The sequence below is a fragment of the Plasmodium vinckei genome (genome assembly GCF_900681995.1).
Source record: "Plasmodium vinckei vinckei genome assembly, chromosome: PVVCY_09".
NCBI classification, from domain to species: domain Eukaryota; phylum Apicomplexa; class Aconoidasida; order Haemosporida; family Plasmodiidae; genus Plasmodium; species Plasmodium vinckei.
Window position 1 is genome coordinate 1,635,993 of NC_051301.1, and position 22,833 is coordinate 1,658,825.

At 22.7% G+C, this 22,833-nt stretch overlaps 6 protein-coding genes and 1 pseudogene across 6 annotated transcripts, besides 1 other annotated feature; 5 read left to right on the forward strand and 2 right to left on the reverse strand.

Moving 5' to 3' along the window:
* The first annotated feature begins 3,075 nt into the window (after nt 1-3,075).
* PVVCY_0904670 lies at nt 3,076-6,157 on the forward strand (annotated as a pseudogene).
* Nucleotides 3,076-6,157: a sequence feature (PIR protein CIR protein, pseudogene).
* Nucleotides 6,158-6,484: 327 nt separating this feature from the next.
* PVVCY_0904680 (fam-a protein) lies at nt 6,485-8,510 on the reverse strand (the record flags this gene model as incomplete). Its single annotated transcript, XM_037634382.1, has 6 exons — nt 6,485-6,589; nt 6,743-6,976; nt 7,074-7,177; nt 7,336-7,405; nt 7,505-8,219; nt 8,410-8,510. 6 exons carry the CDS (start codon nt 8,508-8,510, stop codon nt 6,485-6,487), a joined length of 1,329 nt encoding a protein of 442 aa, XP_037490482.1.
* A 2,021-nt stretch (nt 8,511-10,531) lies between these two features.
* Nucleotides 10,532-11,492, forward strand: PVVCY_0904690 (fam-b protein; the record flags this gene model as incomplete). The annotated part of the gene is made up of 2 exons (XM_008626805.1): nt 10,532-10,600; nt 10,773-11,492. The coding sequence occupies 2 exons, from the start codon at nt 10,532-10,534 to the stop codon at nt 11,490-11,492; spliced, it is 789 nt and encodes a 262-aa protein (XP_008625027.1).
* Nucleotides 11,493-13,797: 2,305 nt separating this feature from the next.
* Nucleotides 13,798-14,985, forward strand: PVVCY_0904700 (CIR protein PIR protein; the record flags this gene model as incomplete). Its single annotated transcript, XM_037634383.1, has 3 exons — nt 13,798-13,830; nt 13,968-14,795; nt 14,935-14,985. 3 exons carry the CDS (start codon nt 13,798-13,800, stop codon nt 14,983-14,985), a joined length of 912 nt encoding a protein of 303 aa, XP_037490483.1.
* A 1,620-nt stretch (nt 14,986-16,605) lies between these two features.
* On the forward strand, nt 16,606-16,886 carry PVVCY_0904710 (fam-c protein; the record flags this gene model as incomplete). Its single annotated transcript, XM_037634384.1, has 2 exons — nt 16,606-16,686; nt 16,800-16,886. 2 exons carry the CDS (start codon nt 16,606-16,608, stop codon nt 16,884-16,886), a joined length of 168 nt encoding a protein of 55 aa, XP_037490484.1.
* A 34-nt stretch (nt 16,887-16,920) lies between these two features.
* Nucleotides 16,921-17,121, forward strand: PVVCY_0904720 (uncharacterized protein; the record flags this gene model as incomplete). The annotated part of the gene is made up of 1 exon (XM_037634385.1): nt 16,921-17,121. The coding sequence occupies one exon, from the start codon at nt 16,921-16,923 to the stop codon at nt 17,119-17,121; it is 201 nt and encodes a 66-aa protein (XP_037490485.1).
* A 406-nt stretch (nt 17,122-17,527) lies between these two features.
* PVVCY_0904730 (fam-a protein) lies at nt 17,528-19,135 on the reverse strand (the record flags this gene model as incomplete). Its single annotated transcript, XM_037634386.1, has 6 exons — nt 17,528-17,632; nt 17,784-18,017; nt 18,114-18,220; nt 18,375-18,444; nt 18,545-18,833; nt 19,035-19,135. The coding sequence occupies 6 exons, from the start codon at nt 19,133-19,135 to the stop codon at nt 17,528-17,530; spliced, it is 906 nt and encodes a 301-aa protein (XP_037490486.1).
* Nucleotides 19,136-22,833: the final 3,698 nt, after the last annotated feature.

Genomic DNA, 22,833 nt, shown 5'->3' on the forward strand with positions numbered 1-22,833 from the left:
TTAAGGGCTATCTTTGTAATATTTTAAATTATCACGACGTAAAAAAACAAACGTGCTTGACACATTTTATTATTTAATATTTGGTGATATATTATAAGCCTTAAAACGCATTATGTTGTATTTGCTCATAAAAATGCACGTTATATAAAATATCCAAAAAATATACTTCTTAAAAATATGTTTGCATCATTATATAAAATGCATTATATTAGGTTTGAAGAATGTTGTTGATTAAGAACGGAAATAATTAGACACAAAATAGTAAATAAAATGCTTAATAAGTGTTTTTTCTATATGTTTTACATTTTTGGTTTTGTTTTGTTTTGAGTTCGGGTATAAAGTTGTGTTTTAGGGAACCCATATTTTGGGTCAAGGTTCTGTAGTATGAGTTATAGTTTTGTTCTATGAAATCTATGGTTTGCGTTATGGACACATTTTTATTATTTTATTTATAATTTGATCATATTTATTGGTCTGTAAATGTTTATTAAATATATATGCCATCCCTGTATATTTAATCATGAAATAAAGTTCAAATATGCACCCCCAAAAAGCATAGTCATTAATATGAAAGTGGTCGCATAACACTTTTTCATAGGTTATAATATATACAATTGGGTTATAATATTGACTTAATATGATTAAAATAAAATTCCTATATTGCATATATTAATATAAATATTGGATATATCATAATTGTCTATTATATAAAACATATTAATCAGCGATTATATTGAATTATGCATAGCACAATATATTTCTTTATTTGATAAAAATTTTATTTAGTAAACCTTATTATTTATGTCACTATTATTTTGATTTAAATTGTATTTTGTTAACCGATCAGCATAATAATCTTATATGTGAAGCTATAATATATAATTAGATTCATTTGGAGCAATTATCTACATTATAATATACCTTCAGGTTAATGGAAATATTTTTAGTGTTAATTAAACATATTGCCAATATATAATAGATAACCATAAAATAAGATTCATAAATATCGATTGAGAGTCAATAATACAATGTTATCTATAAAAGATGTTTTATTCTTCTAACATTTTTAGTAATGCATAAAAGATACACTATATATACAATATTTTTGGAAGTTTTAATTGTAGTTACTCATCCCTTTTGTATTTCCTTTACATTTGTATTAAAGTTAATTAATATTAATAGAAATAGCTTTATATGCTTTAATTAATTTATCATAAAGATATAACATTAGATCAATCACTAATAATTTTTAAGCTTATAGTTTTGAGGTATAAATAAATTATATTTAAAATAATTAATATAATTGCATATAAGAATGCTAATAAAATTTAACGCTATAGGTTGTTATAATAATTATAAATAATATGATAGATAGAACTATAATTATTGTTATATGCCTATGCATATAAACTAGTATAATGTTCTACCAATAACTAATATTGAAATATTATTTTGTTTTGGAAAATTCATATAATTAAATATTAATTTTGTAGAGAAAACAAATAATAATTAATTTTATTTGAACTAATAACATTTTATTAGGTTATTATATACATACAAACTTTAAAATAATTTAAATATATTGTTATTACGAAATAATATATATTTTATAAAATGGTATACTTTAAAACAATGAAGCAAGGAAAATTACTAATTGATTTAAAGTATTTTTATTAAACGCATTAATTACTCCGTTGTACTATACAATGATGCATCAGGACGCAATAATGATAGCAATAGATAAAGCATTAAATACGAAAAAATCATTAAATCCATTTTATTTGAATACATTGATATACATTAATTATATATATTATTTAAAACTGAAAAGATGCGGAAAATAAAAAATAATAATTATTATTTATACTTGAATATAATTCTAATGTAGTAATATTAATAATAAAAAGGCATACATTATTAATTTTATTAATAATTTGAATAAAAACATAGTTTTCTACATTGAGCTAAATGTTTTATTATAAAATATGTATTATATAATATGCTTAGGTTCAAAGTAGCAATATGCACTAAACTGGTAAATCCAGTTATATTGCTTCTAAAATTTTATTACTATCACTAAATAAGGAGTAAATGTTAAAATTGTAAACCTATAAAATTTAAGTAAATCATACGAAAATAATTTTATTGAATTATTGTTTATAGCTTAAGTTGGAGTTTGTATTTATATATTAAATAGTTAATAAGAATAAAAAGGATAATATGCATTTCATATATATTAACCTATTCTAAAACTCATTTAGGTGTCATGTTGATTTTAATTTGTAATTAATTATATTAACTTTAATTGCACATTTTTCGTTTTAATTTTAAAAATGTGCATAAATATGAAGTATAATATTATTTATTAAAATATATTTGCATACAAAGTTATTGCACATTCTAAATATGAAACACATTTATACTATTAATAAAATATAAATACAAACTAAATATCATATATTTAGGAAAATCAATAATAATAATAAGTTATTTTTTTATATTATAATTTAATAAACAACTTTATTTACATTTATTAGGATTAACGCTAAAAAATGTAATATTTGTATGGGATAACAATTTATATCAATATACTATATCAACAATGAGATATAAATATATTTTTATCAATTATAGTGATAACACATTTCTAATTCTTTATGTATTTATAGTAACTTATTCTCCGAAATCAATTTATTAAAAAAACAGGATAACTTATTGTTTTTCTTTATGCTTAAACTTATAATTGTATGATATATATTTATTTAATCCAATTACAAGATTAAACAATATTATATAATTGGATAATTTCAAACTCTATTAAAAATAATGGTATTAGATATCCATATGATCAAACATGTTTAAATAAATTAAACTTAAGGCGGTTTAGATAGATTGCCATAAAAAGTAAAAATAATGTTCCTTTATTAACTATATTATATTACTACATATTAACTTAAATGTCCAATGTAATCAGAATGTGCTTAACTGCAGCTTTGGTTTGGTCCAATATATATATTTTATATAAAAATAATATGATTCCAAATATCGAAAGATTAAAGATAAAATATCATTATAATGTCTGATCAATTAGTAAGTATATATTTTTTAAATAAGCACATGCCTTTTCGACGTTTGAATGTTGCACTACCTATAAATTACTATTAAATTATATTTAAATACATTTTTTATTAGCATTTATTTTTATATTTGTTTTAAAAAATGTTTTCTTAGTGTAAAATCCTTATCGAGGTTGATGAATACTTTACCAATGAAATTGTCGATGAGGGAAAATTTAATAAAAACAAATCATTGCAACTTAAATGCCCTCAAAAAGGGCAAGAAAATAAATGCACAACTAATAATGAAAGAATTAACGCTTTAGGAGAATATTTATACCAAAATTTGCCTAAAAATGCTAAGGATTTAAACGCGGATGGAATTAATAATCACCTGGAAATTGAGTTTTTTATGATGTGGCTAAGCGATAAATTATTTAAGACAAATAAAGACTACACAGAAACTCTGGAAGAATCATATAAAAAGCATTTAAGGGGCATTACAGGAAAATTTGAATACTGGGATGGTTTAAATAGCAAAGAAGTTTATAAGAGCGCTACTATTGTAAGAATGAGTCAATTTCACAACTTACTTAATAATATATGTAAAACAATTAATGAATATAACAAAAACCTAAATAATCCTGATATCGAGAATCTTAAAAATTATGCCGACCAATGTCTTAACTTATATAGAAATATTCATGAGTCTGTTAAAGAATGCAAATCATATATGCATTTATTGGATAGTTTAAAAACAATATATGAATATTTAAAATCGTATAAGATTCCTGATAATAAAAATCTTGACAATTCTATAAAAGTTTCATTATTTGTTTCTATTCCATCTCTTACAACATCTGATTATAAAAACGAATATTTTGTACGTAATTATGAAACACTTAGCTTTGATGGTGAAGGGTGTGGAAAAATAAAATTGAAGGATGAGGAAGATGGGAAAAAAAGTCCATCAACAGATTCACAGAGTACACAACAAGGCAATGGACTACCTAAAAAACCCAAGACAGGAAATCAAGCAAAACATCTCCTAACTCCAGCATTACAACGAATACTGGAAGCACGAAGAGAACAACTACAGAAAGCAGCAAAAAAACGACAACTACAAACACGATCACGACCAAAGCCACAATCATCACCACCAGAAAATGTAAAATCGACACCTGCACAAACAGAAGCTGTAAATTCACCACTTGTACTACCACAAGCACCTGCAAACCATGTACAACAACCATAGCAACCATTTTCACAAAACGGCTCTGAATTAAAAAAACTTCAAAAAGAAGGATCAAGTCACCAAAATGAGCAAAATGTTCCTAAAATTGAACCAAAGGATCCAGAAAGTAGTAAAGGAAATACACTGGATGGAACAAGAGATGCAGGTGGTGGAATAGGAGGTGCAAGTGATGGGAAAGGAGGCAAGGATAATGCGAAAATATATTCAAATAGTGATACAGGAGTTAAAAGTAGTGGAGCAAGTGGTGGAAAGACAGATGGGGAAGGTAGTGGGGAAAGAAGTACAGATATCACTAAAGGAGATGTAAGTAATGGATCAGGGGGTACAAGTAGTGGCCAAGATGGCGATCCAGGTACAGGAACAGATGTTGGATCAGGAGGGACATGCGGTGGAATAAATAATCAAGGAGCTTCAGACAGTGAAAACGGAGATACAGATAATGGGAAAGTAGGTTCAAATGGTGTAACAGGGGATACAAATGATGGAAAAGTAGATATCGGGACCAATCAAGGAGATACATGTAGTGGAACAGAAAGTGCATGCAACGGCCAAGGAACTCCAAATCCTGCTTCAGTAGATAAAATTGATGTGCCTGGGAGTTCAGGTAGTGGGCAAAAGGCATCAGGGGATCAAGTTGCAACGCATTCATCAGGAGTATTTTCTGGATACTGGCCAAAGTTTGAGGGAATTAATTTAAATGCCAGAAGTTATTTACCTAGTTTTTCCGGTATATATGAAACTCAAAGGAACATTTTAACAAGCATCAGTAATAAAACCAGTGATGCATATAATAGCGTTGTGACCATTGTAAAAGATACTTATGATAGTACTGTGACCACTGTAAAAAACACATATGACAACACTATGATTACTGTAAAAGGTGCTTATAGTGCAACTACTAGTTATATTGGTAGTGCTGTTAGTAGCATAACTAACCAATTGAATTCATTCGGCACTTCTTCTACATCAGGTGACGATCAATCTGGGTCAGGTGGTTCAGGGAATGATTCGTCTACAGGCAATACCCCATCAAACATACCGCAAATTCCAAAGTCAGATTCAAATTCACCATCATCGCCATATCAGTCACAATCTCCATCATCATCCACACCACTAGTAACTACGCAATCTCAACCCTCATTGACGCAAGATGCACCACCAAACACACAGTCCCCAATTTCACAACCACAGTCTGTCCCGACACACGATTCATTACAAATAATAGATCAAAATGGAGGACCTGACCCAGTACAAAGTCATGATACAAATCCTGGAGTAGGAATGCCTAAAACACTAACAAATTCTAGTATAGGCCCATCAACCACAGGGAATGGAAGTACAACTGGAACTGTTGTTAAAATGAACGAAAACCCATCAATATGGTGTATAGCACCAAATAAGAAATGTGATTTAGTGGGCATTGGCGTGATAAGCATTTCAATATTCGTTTTTTTAACAATTATGTATAAGGTAAATAATGGGCAACTACTAAATATATCATTTAAATATATTTTTGTCACTACATAATTACAAATATAAAAAATATATTATATTTTTCTTCGTTTTATTTTAGTATTTATCATTTGGATCATCAAAAAAATCGGAAAAAAAAAACATGAAGAGAGTTATAAATTTTCATGATGGAAACAGAAAGACAAAAATAATTATAAGTTCAAATGATAAGAAAAAAAAACTAAAGCCGATTATAAATTCAATTGGTGGAAAAAAAGGCCCATTATTAAATATATACAAACTTATACATGCCGATCCTATACCATTTATTAATTTATTTTTTTTGTTAATTTTTTTTGTCTATAAAAGAAAAAGAGACACCATAGAATTATAAATTTAATTAATGTCTTATATTTTTTGTAATGTTCAGATGTTTATGGTACTATATTTAAAGTACATATTAATATATAACAATAATAAACAAGTAAATTCGTTTATTATTATTATTATTATAGGTAAATGAATTCATAAGTATAATTAAAAAAAATATTTATATTTATAACATAAACTATGAACAAATTATATGCAAATCAAACACTACTTAAAAATCAAATTGGTGTTTTGTAACAATAATTTAAAACAAGGATAACACATAAAAATAAGTTTATTTTATTAATATAAGTATCAAAATTTTAAAAGATGTCATTTGGAAATACGTTTATTACTTTTTAAAAATATCTCTTAGTTTGACGACATTTAGCATTGTTCGGACTGTCATATTTCTAAGAGATTCTTCTGGATCATCGGAAGCAATGTCATGATCAATCTGAGAAAAGAAGCAAAAAATGAATAAATATGTAAATGGTCCATTTTTATTATGAATGAATAGATATATTATAAATATGCACATTTATATAGAAAATGTATATTTTTGATAATGGTGAAATAAAATTGTTACTAAAGTTTCTATATTGCTTACAGAGCTGAGGTGGGTAATTTTAACGCCATTGGCTTCCCTTTTAATAAAAAATGCTATTAAGTTAATATAAAATTTGTTTAATTTTGCACTTCTAATATCTTCTTCAGAATCAATATCAGGAGTAAATGTGTTTGCACTTTCTACAATACAATTTATATAATTTTTATAGGTTAAAGCACTATGATCATTCATATCTGATGAAACCAAGATAATTGCAGTTTCATCTCTTGATAACTATAAATTAATAAAAAGTATATTTTCATAAATTAGGATATAATCGTACGAAAAAAAGTGTATCTCGAAGGATGAAGGAAAAGAAAAAATTTCTTACTTCAACTTTGTTGGCTATTGCATGATAATATCTATCCCATGCCATGCCTTTGTAACGATGTTGCACAATAACTAAATTTTTATTGTACATTCGAGAAATGCTTCCTAAAAAAATTATGATTTTGCATACATGGAAATTAAAACATGATTAAATTTAACACAATGAAAAAATTTAAATAGAAGATTATGCATTGATAATAACAAGACAAGAAATACATCATAAAGATTAATAAGTACATTAAATAAACTAATTAATTAAATACCTCCAATGAATGTCATATTGAAGTTCTTTTCGCCATTGGGATCCCATAGCATCTTTATTACACCATTATACTAATAATAACAAAAAAAACATATTTATATATTAACAATTATATTTTGTTATTTTAAAATAATTTCATGAATTAAAAATTATTGCTTGTTAATTCATACACTATTGGGGTTGGGGATTGTAAATTCAACTTTTCCAATATCAGTATCGTTTACTCTCTTAAAATGTATAAGTATTCCATTTTTATCATAATATAGATTGTAATCAAAGTTATGTATGGCATGTTTTTTTGCAATATCTAAAGCTTCGCCCATAATATATTCTGCGAATTTACCTTCTTTAGATTTCAAAGCTAATTGGCGTTTAAATTCTATAGGATCGAAATATTCTTCTTGTTTAAATCCTATAGGGATGAAATATGCTTTATGTTTATCGTGGTTAGGGGCGGAAGGTAATTGTTGTGTATCTTGGTCAGGGTCAGAATATAATTGTTGTGTATCTTGGTCAGGGTCAGAATATAATTGTTGTGTAGCTTGGTGAGGAGCATAATATAATTGTTGTGGAGCTTGGCGCGGAGCAGAATGTAATTGTTGTGGAACTTGTCGAGGAGCAGGATGTAATTGTTGTGGAACTTGACGAGGAGCAGAATGTAATTGTTGTGGAACTTGTCGAGGAGCAGAATGTAATTGTTGTGGAACTTGACGAGGAGCAGAATGTAATTGTTGTGGAGCTTGGCGCGGAGCAGAATGTAATTGTTGTGGAACTTGTCGAGGAGCAGAATGTAATTGTTGTGGAACTTGTCGAGGAGCAGAATGTAATTGTTGTGGAACTTGGTGATGAGCAGGATGTAATTGTTGTTTATATTTGACATTTGAACTACAAATGGAGAAGGGAATATATTTTTAAATTATTTGAATTTTTAATTTAAAAAATATATACATTTATAAGAAATTATTTTATTTTTCAATTTTTATACATATTCACATTCGCAAATATATATAATATCCTCATAATAAACAGTATATACATATTTATATTCGATATATATATGTAATTATTTTCTTACGGAATGGTGGTTGAAGCATGCTCGCTTGCAAATGCTATATTTTGTATATATTCTGCGACACCTAATAGTGCCAAAGCAGCCTTAATATATCCTTTATTCATTTCTGGACATTGTAAGTAAAATATTAATACATTTTTTAGAAATCGGAAATTAACAAATATAAAGGTTGCATAAGTATGTTAAATCGAAGCAATCGATTTTATAAAAATTTTTAAACTTAATATTTATTTAAAAAATATAAATAATTTTAAAAATTTATTTATTTGTTGATTTATTTCATGCATTTATTCATTCCATACATCTATATATTTATCAAATTTTTAAATATAATTATTTTTTTTAAATATTATTGTATACTAATAAATTCTTATAGAATATATAATTTATTGACATGTCTTGTGCTCTCTACATTATTAATCAGGTTTTGGCTCTTTAAATGCTAGCTAATTAATTATTATTATTGAAATATATATATAACACAATATATTATAATATATAAAAATTAAAGTAAACGTTTTTTTAAATGAATGTATAGATTAATTTTGTTATTATTTAAACCGTTGCATATAAGTGAACAATAATTATTGCAACTTTAATAAATATTAATATAAAAAATATTATATATTTCAAAAAGTAGTTTTAGTTAATATAACATTATTAATATGTTAAATTATATGTAACCAAACTTTTTATTTTATAGTTCATAACTTAAAAATAAAACTGAAATTTATTCAATTGGGTATTATATGTGGAATTTATGGGCACATAAAAAAACGTATATTACATGGCACCAACATTTATTTAGCAAATAGAAAGTTGATAATAAAATATAATTGTAAGATAATAGTACAAAAAATATATATTGTTTTAATGTAATACTTTGTGATATTTAATATATACAAACAATTATATTAATGAATAAATACCTATGCTATAAATTCAAATTGTAATAATTATTATATAAAAATAGTTGTGCTGTTTCTTAACAATAGCTTGATAAAATTTATATTATGAGAACCAAACATTTTGTGATTTTTGTTGCATTTAATACACATTTTACTAAATAACATTTTTTATAAAAATTTGTAATTTTATAAAAATTTATATTGATAGTAATATTGACTCTCACATTTTTTTATAAATTAATACAAATTATAAATTCCTTTTTAATAGTAAAACAAAGTATACATAAAATTTAAAAAATACAAATAAATAAAATATAAAAATAAAATAACGAAACATAATGTTGTAAAATCAAGAAATATATATGTGCACACATAAAATGAATTTATTTTTTAATTATAATATGATTGATGTTGAAGTGTTCATGTTTTATGGATCAAGGTTATGTATTATGGTGTATTGTCTCGTTCACTTAATTTGGATTTTGATTTAGGGTTCGGGATACATTGTAATTTGATTTATTTATATTTTGGTCATATTTATTGGTTTGTAAATGGCGATTAAATATATGTACCACCCCGTATGTTTAATCTCGAGATTATGTCTATGCTTTTATACAAAAAAGGGTGATAAGTATTAAATGAAAGGAAATCATAAATAATAGCAGCTATATTGTAGTATTCACAAAACAATACATATAGATGCATCCTAATATTAAAAGACATAAACAAATTATATACACAAAGCATTATTATAATGAAAATAAATCGTATTATTAACATAAATTTTCTAATGTTATGGTGCTGACAAATATATATGTTTATAAAATATAAAAACTGTATCACTAAATATACAATGTATTATAAATTATATTAAAAGCTTGTTTGTATAACAAGTTTCAAAAAATTTTTTTTTATGGAAAATTATTATATACTATACTATTTTTATAATTAAAATATTAAAATGGTGTATTTTTTAGAGAAAAATTAATATTTATTTGAAAAAAAATATAATATTTATTTCCATAAATACCTTTAATGGAGATAACGAAATTGATTACAACGGTTACATAAATTAATTCTATAAAAAATTTCAAAAATTAATAAATGAAATAAATATCATATTTTTTTTATAAATATATTCATAAAATTTAGAACAAAAACATAATAAATATGAATTTGTCATCATTATTTCATTTATTTAATGAATAAAGTTAAACATGAGAATCAGTATTTTATATTTTGTTTTTTTTTCAATTATTATTTGTTCTTTTGAATATGGCAAAAATGTAAGTGACAGATTATTTTCTTATATTATTAATAATATTTATTATAGATTTTTTATCTATTTGTTTTATATTAATTTTATATTATTTTTTCATGTATTGGTAAACCACTTAAATTAAAGAGCCAATTAAAATTAATTATATATATGTTAATAAACATTTCATTTATTTGCAGATATTACACTTTATAAACGAGAGAAACGTATACCTTGAAAGGAATATAATAAATTTAGAAAATAATAGAATATTAGCAGATGGAGACAAACAATTTGATTTAAATCATTTTTATGAATCAACTTTGAGTCTTGTAAGCCAACTTAATGACCATAATGATGATGACGAGGTTATAAAAAAAATTCAAAATATTATAGATTCACATATAAATAAGCATAAAGAAAGTAATACATTACCCAATTTAAATAATGTAGATAAAAAAACGAAAAAGTTAATTTATGAACTTCGAAAAGAATTAGATGAAGTAAAAAAAGAGATTGATAATATAAGAAATAATAAATTAGCAATACAACCGATAGAAGATAAAAGAATAGTAAATAGGCATGAAGTTGTTTCTGTATCAAATTATGAAGGTCTTAACGGACTCGAATATCCAAGACATATCACGGCGAATGAACAGAATGCAGTCAATACAACTGTTGATGATGAATTAAAAAATAAACGAAAGGTAAAAAGAAGGCGCTACGGGTTATTCGTGAGGGCGTTTATATTAGTTGTGCTGTCTATTGTAGTTCTCATACCAGGAGTTAATTTATGGGTATTAGGTACTCTTATTGTATCACTTTCAATTGAAACATATTTTAGATGCTATCAATTCCGTAAATTAACCTTTAAAATATATAAAGTACCAAAAAAAAAAGGAAACCCCCAAAATTCCTAAAACCCCAAAAATAAAGATAACCACGCTTTATTATTATGGTTTATTATACTTGTTTAAATGATTAAAAATAATATATTTAATATTTTATAGCACAAAAGTTACGTTTTTTACATTTTATAGAATAATTAAATTTGATTTATTGTTTGTTTTATTCATAATGTTATTATTATGTGCATTTTAATTTAATATATAATCACGCTATATAATTAATTTATCTTTGTTTAGTGTTTGTTAAAAACTCATTTATCCTTATTTCTATCCATATAATTATATATTAATGGATTTTGGATTTACTCATTTTTAGTTAATACTTATAGTTATTTTAAATAAACTTGATTTGAGCATATTTATTAATAAAATTATAATTTATATTGGGGGGGTAGGGCTCAGGAAATATAGTTGTGTTTGGGGTAATACATATTTGGGGTTAGGGTTTTGGACTATGAGTTATAGTTTTGTCTTTTGATATATACAAAATTAATAAAAGCGTATTTGAATAAATTATTGTGAATAATATGAAAAATGTGATTTGGAAGTGAAAAAAAAACATGAAAAAGATTATAAATTCAATTGTAGGAAAAAGACCGGTTCAAATAATTATAAAATCATATGATAGGAACAAAGACCTAAAACTGATTATAAATTCAGCTGGTAGAAAAAAAGATCCATTATTAAATATATACAAACTTATGCAGGATGATCTTATACCATTTATTAATTTATTTTTTTTTTTGATTTTTTTTGTTTATAAAAGAAAAGAAAATTTTTTGGAATTATAAATTTAATTAATAATTTCAATTTTGGGATTAATATTCCATGAACCTTATTTTAAAACTCGATATAATTATTAAAAATTATAAATAAATAAATGAACTCATAAGTATAATTAAAAAATATATTTATATAATTATAATACGAAATTATATATTATTATAATATATATATATATATAAAGATGATGTTGTTAGAATGGTTCACTTAATTTTCAATTATATATTTATTTATATAATTCTAAGAATAAAAACATTATTAAAATAATGAATGAATAAAAAATATATTTTTTATAAAATCATTTATTATTGTAAAAATTAATAGTATATTTTTAAAAAATATAATAATTGCCTCCATTAATTCCTTGTTATATGCTACATACAATTGTTTTCTATAAATATTCAGTAAAAAATTATATATGATACTTTCTAACATAGATAAATAAGTATTTGTTTTATTGAATGAATGATAAATCAATAACATATAAGAGTGCATTATAAATGTATCAATGTTATATATATTGTCAAATATACAATTGAGGATATACGGTTTTATATTATAAAAAATGGGATTGATGAAGAAAGAGTTAAGATTCAATTATATTAAATGTCTTTTATTATTCCATATTGTTACGTATTATATTATCAGTACTTAGTGAATTGCAACCTTTTAAATTAAAAATAGCATTATTTTATCGTAGGGTTTTTAATAAATTACTTGGATCATATACATTGATAACTATAACAATAGAATATATAAGATAAATGAGAAATGCATAAAATTTAGCGAATAGTTATTTAAATTTATGCATTAAAAGAGAAAATATATTTTATTTTGTCCTCTCAAAGCGCAATATAGCAATCTAATTACACATATTTTTTATTATGCTTTAAAATTTACATCAATACTTATTTGTGTTATATGTTTAATATTTACTAATTATTATTTTAAAAATAACCTGCATTTAAAGATTTATTTAAAATTATAAATAACTCAATAAATATTGTTTCAGTGCTAATTGGTGTTTTAAACCGTAGTAAAGATGCTCAAAATATATTATAAAGTAACCAAATAAGGTATATTTCTAAATTGAAGTATATAGAATTAAAAATAAAGTTATTGAACATATTAAAATCGGCCATGAATTTATCTATATTAAATACAAATAATATAAATTTATCTAATTTGAATAGAAAATGGAGCATGTAACTTAATTTAAAAATACTATAATTTTGTAAAAATCAATATTATAAGAAACAACTATATAAAACTGTATTATATCGTATTAAATAAGTATTTATATATTTTTAAGGATTATAGTAATAATACCATTTTTTGTATAAATGTATCATACATGCATAAATATGGAAAAAATATATTAAGTAACTCTCCATTTAAGGTAATTTAGATAATTACCATAAAATAAGTATAGCATGTTTAACGAAATATAATTGCTATGCAAAGAGATTAAGTAGATACAACAAATATTTACGTAATATATATAAATATTATTATCCCTCATAATCTCCAAATTATGGCAAAGTCACCTTATAGCATTGAGGATGTGGTATACAATTTTTTAAATAAAATGTTCTCTTCGCATGTGTTTTATATGTTGTATCCCCCATAAATTATATTAATTTTCATTTGATTCGAATTTATATTAATACGTTTTTTTGTTTAATTCATAAAATATATTTGTAGTATAAAGAATTTGGTACGATCGATAGCTATTTTTATGAGGATATAAATGATGGAACAACATCTCTAATATCTAAGGACGTAATCAACAATTATTGTCATTACGAGAATAAATCAGGAAAAAATAAATGTAATGATTATTTTGAAATGACTAGTTCTAGTGTTATTCATTTGCTAGAAAAGTTAAAGGATAAGAAGGGTTTAGATTATGATAAACTTGCCGAATACGCTATTTTATGGTTAAGTTTTAAACTAAATAAAAAGCCACAACATAAATTCGCCAAATTAAACGAATTTTATACTAAATATATAGAAACAAATAATGATTATAATAAGAAAATAAATGATGATGATGATGATAGTACGACTTATAAGGATATTATAGATACAAAAAAGGATTTGATAGATATGGATATTGAAGAAATATCTAAATTTGATGGTCCATTTAGTATATTATATTATTTTTATTATGCAATTAGTGATGTAGTTGTGGAATGTGAAGAAAATTTGAATATTGCTAATAGTTTTGTTAATCAATTTAAAGTACTCAATAACGATTCTAATAATATAGAAAACAGTTCATATAATAAAATATTGTCTACATTATCAGATGATTATAACAATTTAATAAATAATTATGATAATATTAAATCTTGCAATTTTCTACCTCCTCCAGAATTAACCCCCCAAAAAAGTCCTGTAGGAAATTCTGGACAACATACTACACTAAGTCCTGAAGCTACACCATCAAATTCATCGATATTAAACACAGTAATTCCAGGATTATCGACATTTTTTGTAATACCAGTTTTCTTTGGAATTGCTTATAAGGTAAATAATAAGGAATTAAAAACTATAATATTTAAATTATATTTTTGTGATCCATTATATGCGTTTATCAAAAAATATATATACGATTACCATTTTTATATTAGTATTCATTATTTGGAATTGATAAACTATTTCAAAGACAATATATAAGAGAAAAACTAAAAAAAATAAAGAAGAAAATGAAACTTAATATATGATTCGAAGAGTAGTGATAATTCCGGAAATCGTAATAATGATTGATATATGTTAAGAATATGTCTATTTGGAAACAAAAAAATTTTGACCATAATTTTTGTGTCTATAAGAATATTTAAATAATATAATCAATAAAATATAAAATTACTATGCATATTATTGCATTTTTGTATTGTTTTTGAATATTTTTTGGATATTTTTTATATAATTTTTATGGTGTGGGGGGTTAAGGTTGTGTTTATGGAACCCATATGTGGGTTAAGGTTAAGTATCATATTACATATAATTTTGTATAGTTTTTAATAATTTGATAATATTTATTAGTTTAACGAATTGTTTTAAATATATATAAGACAAATTATAACAATTGAATTTCGTGTTAATATAGCTTAATGGCAATTGTGTTTAACTATGTATTTTTTGTTAATTTGGGGTTAATTGATCAAATATTGGAATCGATATATAAAAATGAATCCAAAGTATCGATTTTATTCTATAAGATAATGCCGATTTAAATAATTTAATATTTATTATGAGAAATTGTGGGAAAATGGAATTAATTAATATAGAGAATGTTATACAAACTGATCCAGTACATTTATTAATTTATTTTTTATTTATAAAAGAAAAGAATTATTTATACGATAATTTTAATAAGTTTTATTTTCGTATTTAAAAGACAATATAAAAACCGAACAATAATAAATAAACCATATTGCATTTATTAGTATAATTCGGGTTTTAGTATATGGGAGCCATATTAAGGTTCATTCACCTATTTTTATAAAAAAAATATAAAATATTATTAAATGATATTAAACATTTGAGAAGTATAACAAACAAGAATACGTTTATATGCAAATAATAATTTTTGATAATTTTTTTTCATATGTTTGGATCTAATATTTTATTACCATAATTAATATATATTAATTTGCATGTAAACATACAAAAATAAAAAATATAAGTTTATAAAGTATCAAGCATATTATTAAATGAACCTTTAAGTTAAACTAAAGACTTATTTTATAAAAATATGTAAAAAAATATTTTAGGTTAAATTTTTACATAAATCCATTGGTTTTATAATTAAAATCATGTATTTTGTACGAAAATGGGATTGTATTTCAAAAAAACATAAATATAAAAATTTTAGCAGTTGCATATTACATCTTTGCTGATAGCAGTTGTATATATTTATATAATTATGCATGTATATAAATTAGTGGAATAATTTATTTATATTTTAAATATTAAAAATAATTTTTTATATTAAATATAATGGTTCAAATAAACAAAAATATTCACGAACAAATATATATATTTTTATGCATTAAAAATAAATTATATTATTTATATTAAAGTAAAAATAAAATATAAAATTTTGTTATAATTGTAGGATCATAATTTTGTGGATGATTTAAAATGGAAGAAACATATATTTCCATAAATAGCATATAACTTGTTTATATAAATTAAAATTAAACAATTTGTAATATTAAATAATAGAATTATTGTTTTACAACAATAATATATAAAAAGGAAGCTAAAAAGAATAAATCATATATATTATTTAAACCACCTGACTCGAAAAACAATTTTTATTAATAAAAAAATGAATAAAAGGATATTTATTTTAGTTTGTATCGTTTTGTATGCCCTTTTGGCTGTATCAATACATTGCTCGGAACAGAAAGTAAGTTGTCAAAACAAAATATATAGAAAATTATATAATAGTAGTTATTTGCATGTTGCGGCATATATATATATATACATTATTATATTTATTTCTAGTATGATCAATCTAAGACATATGGCTTAAGAAGTAGAATCATTCGTGCTATCAAGAAAATAAACCGAAGTAACAAAAAAAAAGTTATAGAATCTCAACGATAAACCCAATTAAATAATAACAATAACAAGAATTATAATGATGATAAAGATGAATTTTATTATTACAAATATATCAGAGATAAAAAACGCAAGACAGAACCATGTTGTTGTGGTTTATTTTATAAAGAAACTGATGAATTTTATGATTAGGCTCTCCATTTCTATATTTATGTGCCAAAATTTTAAGTTTATAATTGATTACATAAATGTCAAAATAAATACATTTTATTTATTATAAATTGTTAATATAAAATTTATATATTTACTTACATGGAAAACATTTTGACTTATTTACATTATTGTATATAATTTATGAAAGAATATTCCGAAAAATAATTAATAATTGAAATACGATTGGTTCGTTAACTATAACCATAGTATTTATTATTTGTATGTGTATAAGTTTATATTATATGTGCATGTTTATAAAATATTTAATTGAGCATTTTTAATGCATATTATGTCTTACGACATTTATGTTTGTTTTATTATTGGAAAATTTATAAAGCATGTTTGTATAAAAGACTATTAAAAAAACAAAGTGGTGTTATATAACGATTATTTAAAATAAACATAACTCACGAAAACAAACCATTTTATTAATATAAGTATCACAATTAAAAAAAAATTAATTTGGAATACGTTTATTCCTTTTTAAAAATATCCCTTAATTTGACGATATCTAAAATTTTGTTGTATATGATTTTTCTAAGAAAGTAATTTGGGACCCATCGCATGTTTATATCGATCTGAGAAAAAAATTAAAAAATTAATAAATATGTAAAATCTTCATTTTTATTGTGAATAGACATATTATAAATATACACATTTATATAGAAAGCATATATTTTAGATAATGATGAAATAAAATTATGTTACAAAAGTTTTTATATTTCTTACAGAAATGATATAGGTAATTTTAATATAGTCGGGCTCCTTTTTAATAATAAATCCTACTAAGTTAATGTACACTTTGGATAATTTTCCATTTCTAATATCTTCTTCAGAATCAATATCAGGCTTGAATGAGTTTGCACTTTCTACGATAGGATTTATATAATCTTTATTGTTTTTATGATCATGGTCATTCATATTTGATGAAACCATGATTATTACAGTTTCGTCCTTTGATAACTATAAATTAACAAAAAGTATATTTTCATAAATTAAGATATAATAATATGAAAAAAGTATATCTATAAGGATGAAGGAAACGTCAATTTTCCTTACTTCATTTTTGCTGGATAATGCATGATAATATCCATGCCATGATCTAATATTGCGTTGACGTTGGTGTACAATTCCTAAATTTTTATTGTATATTCGAGCAATGTTTCCTAAAAAAATTATAATTTTGTATGCATGCAAAATAAAACATTATTAAATTTAACAAAATAAAAAATATTAGATATTAAATTGGGTACTGATAATACCAAGACAAGAAATACATCATAAATATTGATAGCCATATTATATAAATTAATTATATACCTTTAATAAATGAATCATCGAAGTACTTTCCGGCATTGGGATTCCATAACATTTTTATTATATCATCATACTAATAATAACAAAAAAAAACATATTTATATATTAGCAAATATATTTTTTTATTTTAAAATGGTTTCATGAGTTAAAAGATATTGCTTGCTAATTCATACACAATCAGGGTTGGGGATTATAAGATCAAGCTTTCCAATGTCAGTGCCGTTAAAACTTTTAAAATATATAATTGCTTCTTCATCTTCCTTAGAATATAAGTAGTAATCATCTGTATTTTCGGCATGATATTGTAGATGAGCTAAAGCTTCGGCTGCGACATCCTCTGCTTGTTTAGCTTCATTAGGGTCGGTACATAATAGACGTTCAACGTCTTCAGAATTGATAGAAAATAGTTGTTTAAAATGTTCAATATCGGGAGATAATAGTTGTTTACTTTCTTCATATGAACTATAAGTGGAGAAGGTGATAAATTTTTTAATTTTATTTGTATTTTTAATTTTAAAAAAAATAAATTTATAAGAATTTGTTTTTATTTTCCATTTGTTATGCATATCCACATCCATGAAAATATGTATAATATTCTCATAATAAACAACATACACATCTTTATATTCGATCAAGATATACATGCTGCAATTATTTTCTTACAAATCGACGCTTGGAATGCTTTCGTTTGCAAATGCTATATTTTGCATATATCCTACGGCACTTAAAAGTGCCAAAGCAATCTTAATGTGTCTTTTATTCATTTTGGACCTTATATGTAAAATATTAATATATTTTTTAGAAATTGAAAATTAACAAGTATAAATGCTATATAATTAAGCTAAATCGAAGCACACGATTTTTTAAACAATTATAAAATTTAATATTTATTTAAAAAAATATAAATATTTTAAAAAATTTATTTATTTCATGCATTTATTATATTTTTAAAATTAATTATTTTTTTAAATATTATTATATACTAATATATAAATAAATACAAAATTTAGTGACGTGGTTGGTGCTCTATATATTATTAATTTGTTTTGTCTCTTTAAATGTTAACTAATTGATTATTGTTATTGGAATTTATATAATAATATTATAATTATATACATAAACATAAATATTATAATATATAAAAATTAAAGTAAACGGATGTTTTTTAAAAAAAAAAAAAAAATTATTTAAACCGTCGCGTGTAAGTGAACAATAATTATTGCAGTTTTAATAAATATTATATATTTCAAAATATAGATTTAGTTATATATAAAATTATTAATATTCTACATTATAGGTATCCAAACTTTTTATTTTTATAGTTCAGAACTTAAAAATAAAACTGAAAATTATTTAATTGGGTATTATATATGAAGTTTACGAGGGTATAGAAAAAAACCGTATTATATGACTCCAACATTCATTTACCTAATTGAAAGGTGATAATATCAATATAAAGACAAAATAATAGTATAAAAAATATATATTGTTTTAATGTAATACTTGACTATGCTTGATCTAATATACACAAACAGCTATATTAATGAATAAATTGTCATGCTAGAAATCCAAATTGTAATAATTATCATATAAAAACAATTGTTTTGACTATAAAAAATATTTTTACAATTTAAAATATTAAAGGAGTTTATTTTAAGATGAGTGTTACATTATATTTATATGTATTCCCCACTGTCCAGGAAATATTTATAATGCTTCATAACAATAACTTGATAAAATTTATATTATGAGAATCAAACAATATGGATTTTTGTCACTTTTAATTCAAATTTTACTAAACGGTATTTTTTAGGAAAATTGTTAATTTTATAAAAATTATTTTTTGGTAGTAATATTGACGCCCATGCTTTTCATAAATTAATATAAATTATAAATTTCCTTTTGGCAATAAAACATAGTATGTATATATAAAATTAAAAAAATGCAAATAAATAAAATATAAAATAAAATAATGAAACATAAAGTTGTAAAGTCAAGAAATATATATAATTAATTTTTTTTTTAATTTTAATATTCTCGGTGCGGGGTGTTCATCCTTTATGGGTCAAGGTTGTGTATCATGGGTTATTGTTTCGTTCATTGAATTTGTATTTTGATTTAGGGTTCGAGGTATATTGTAATTTAATTTTTTATAATTTGATAATATTTTTGTCTGTAAATTTTGATTACATATATGCACCACCACTGTATGTTTAATCTCGAGATGATGCCTAAATATGCATCCAAAGGGTGCGTACCCATTAATATGAAAGGGTCGCATAGTATATATTTCCATAAAGTATAACATATATAATTGTGTGTTAATATTGATTTAATATGATAAAAATAAAATGTCTATATTGCATATATTAATATAGATATTGGGTATATATGAAATCGTATTATGGTATATAATAATTATCTATTATATAAAGCTTCTAACCTTGGCTATATTGAATAATGAATAGCGCAATGTGCTTCTTTACTTGATGAACGATTTTATTTAGTAAAACATATTATTTGTGTCAAAATTACTTGAATTTAAATTACATTATGCCTACTAAGCTGTAATAATAACATTATATATGAGTGGATATTAATTATAAGATGATTAACTTGAAACAATTGTCTACATTATAATATACCTTCAGGCTAATGGGTATATTTTTTATATTAATTAAACATATTACCAATATACAATAGATTGTCATAAAATATAGATGCATGGAATATCAATCGAAATTCGACAATACAACGTTATCTATAAAAGGCATTTTATGTATCTTAAATTTTTAATAATATAATAAAAATCGAAATATATATACAATATTTTTAAGCTTTAATTGTAGTTACTATTTTCTTTTTGTATTTCCTTTACATTTTTATTAAATTAATTAGTATTAATAGATGTTGCTTTACATGCTTTTATTTATTTATCATAAGGTATAATAATAGATTTATCACTATTAATTTTTAAATCTTATAGTTTTGAGGTATAAATATATTATATTTAAAATAGTTAATATTATTTTATATAAGAATATTAATAAAATTTAATGTTATAATTTGTTATAATAATTATAAATAATATGATTGATAAAATAGCGTTATTAATATATGTCTATGCATATAAACTAGTAAAATACCCTATCAACAACTAATATTGAAATATGATTTTATTGTGAAAACCTCATATAATTAAATATAATATTTATTGAAAAATGTACATAATATTTATTTTTATTTGAATTAATAACATTTATATTAGGTTATTATATATATACAAACTTATACAGGTCGACCCTATGCCATTTATTAATTTATTTTTTTGTTTATAAAAGAAAGCAAGACAGTATAGAATGATAAATTTAATCATTGTCTTATATTTTTTGTGAAATAACCAAAGTTCAGATATTCATGATTCTATATTTAAAAGTACATATAAATATATAACAAAAATAAATAAATTCATTTAATCCTATAAATTATTATGTTCGATGAGATAAATAAAATGTATATTTTTATGTAATAGTTGAATATAACATTATCATTTGTTATTTTCGTAATTTATATAAAGATGTCCTTTTCAAGTATTATTAATGCCTAATTATTATTTTTTTTTCCAAAATTCTATGAATACCAGAAGTTAATAATATATAAACCCTTTTAAAAAATTAATTTATTATAAAATGAGTTATTTATAATTGAAAAAAATGCTACAACTTTGTTAAAATGTAAAATACACACTTTAAACCCCTATTATATGGTACATATAATTGTTTTCTATAAATATTCAATAAAAATTATATATAAATATAATGGTATTCTATAACAGAGATATATAAATATATGTCTTATTAATGAATAATAAATCAATGGCATATAATAATGTAGCATAAAAAGTCATTGTTATATATTTGTTAAAGATCCAATTTGAAATATGTGATTTTATATTATAAAAAATTAGACAATTGAAGAAAGTTCTAAAGATTAAATTTAAGAGCCAAAAAACGAAAGAGGGAAATAAAATACTAATAGATTATTCAGATGACATCAATTGATATAATTAAGACATATCCTATTTGGAAGTAATTAATTTTTAATGAAAGTTATTTGGGTTACAAGAAGAGTTAAAATCACAGAAATAATAAAAGACAAATACAATTTATCGATTTTGAATACAAAAAATGAATTATCATAATAATATGAAAATATACCATAAAGAAACATTTTTCACAAATTATAATATTTACGTTTGTAGTTTTCATTAAATTAATACATATAAATGCATCCTAATTTTAAAAGACATAAACAAATTATATACAAAGAAAACATTCTTAAAACAAAGAAACAATTTATGATGGTAATTTAAAACCCTCGTTATGCAATGAAATAAATCGTTTTATTAACAAAAATCTTCTAATATTACGATACGGGAAAAAATCATCTAAAGCTTTTCCGA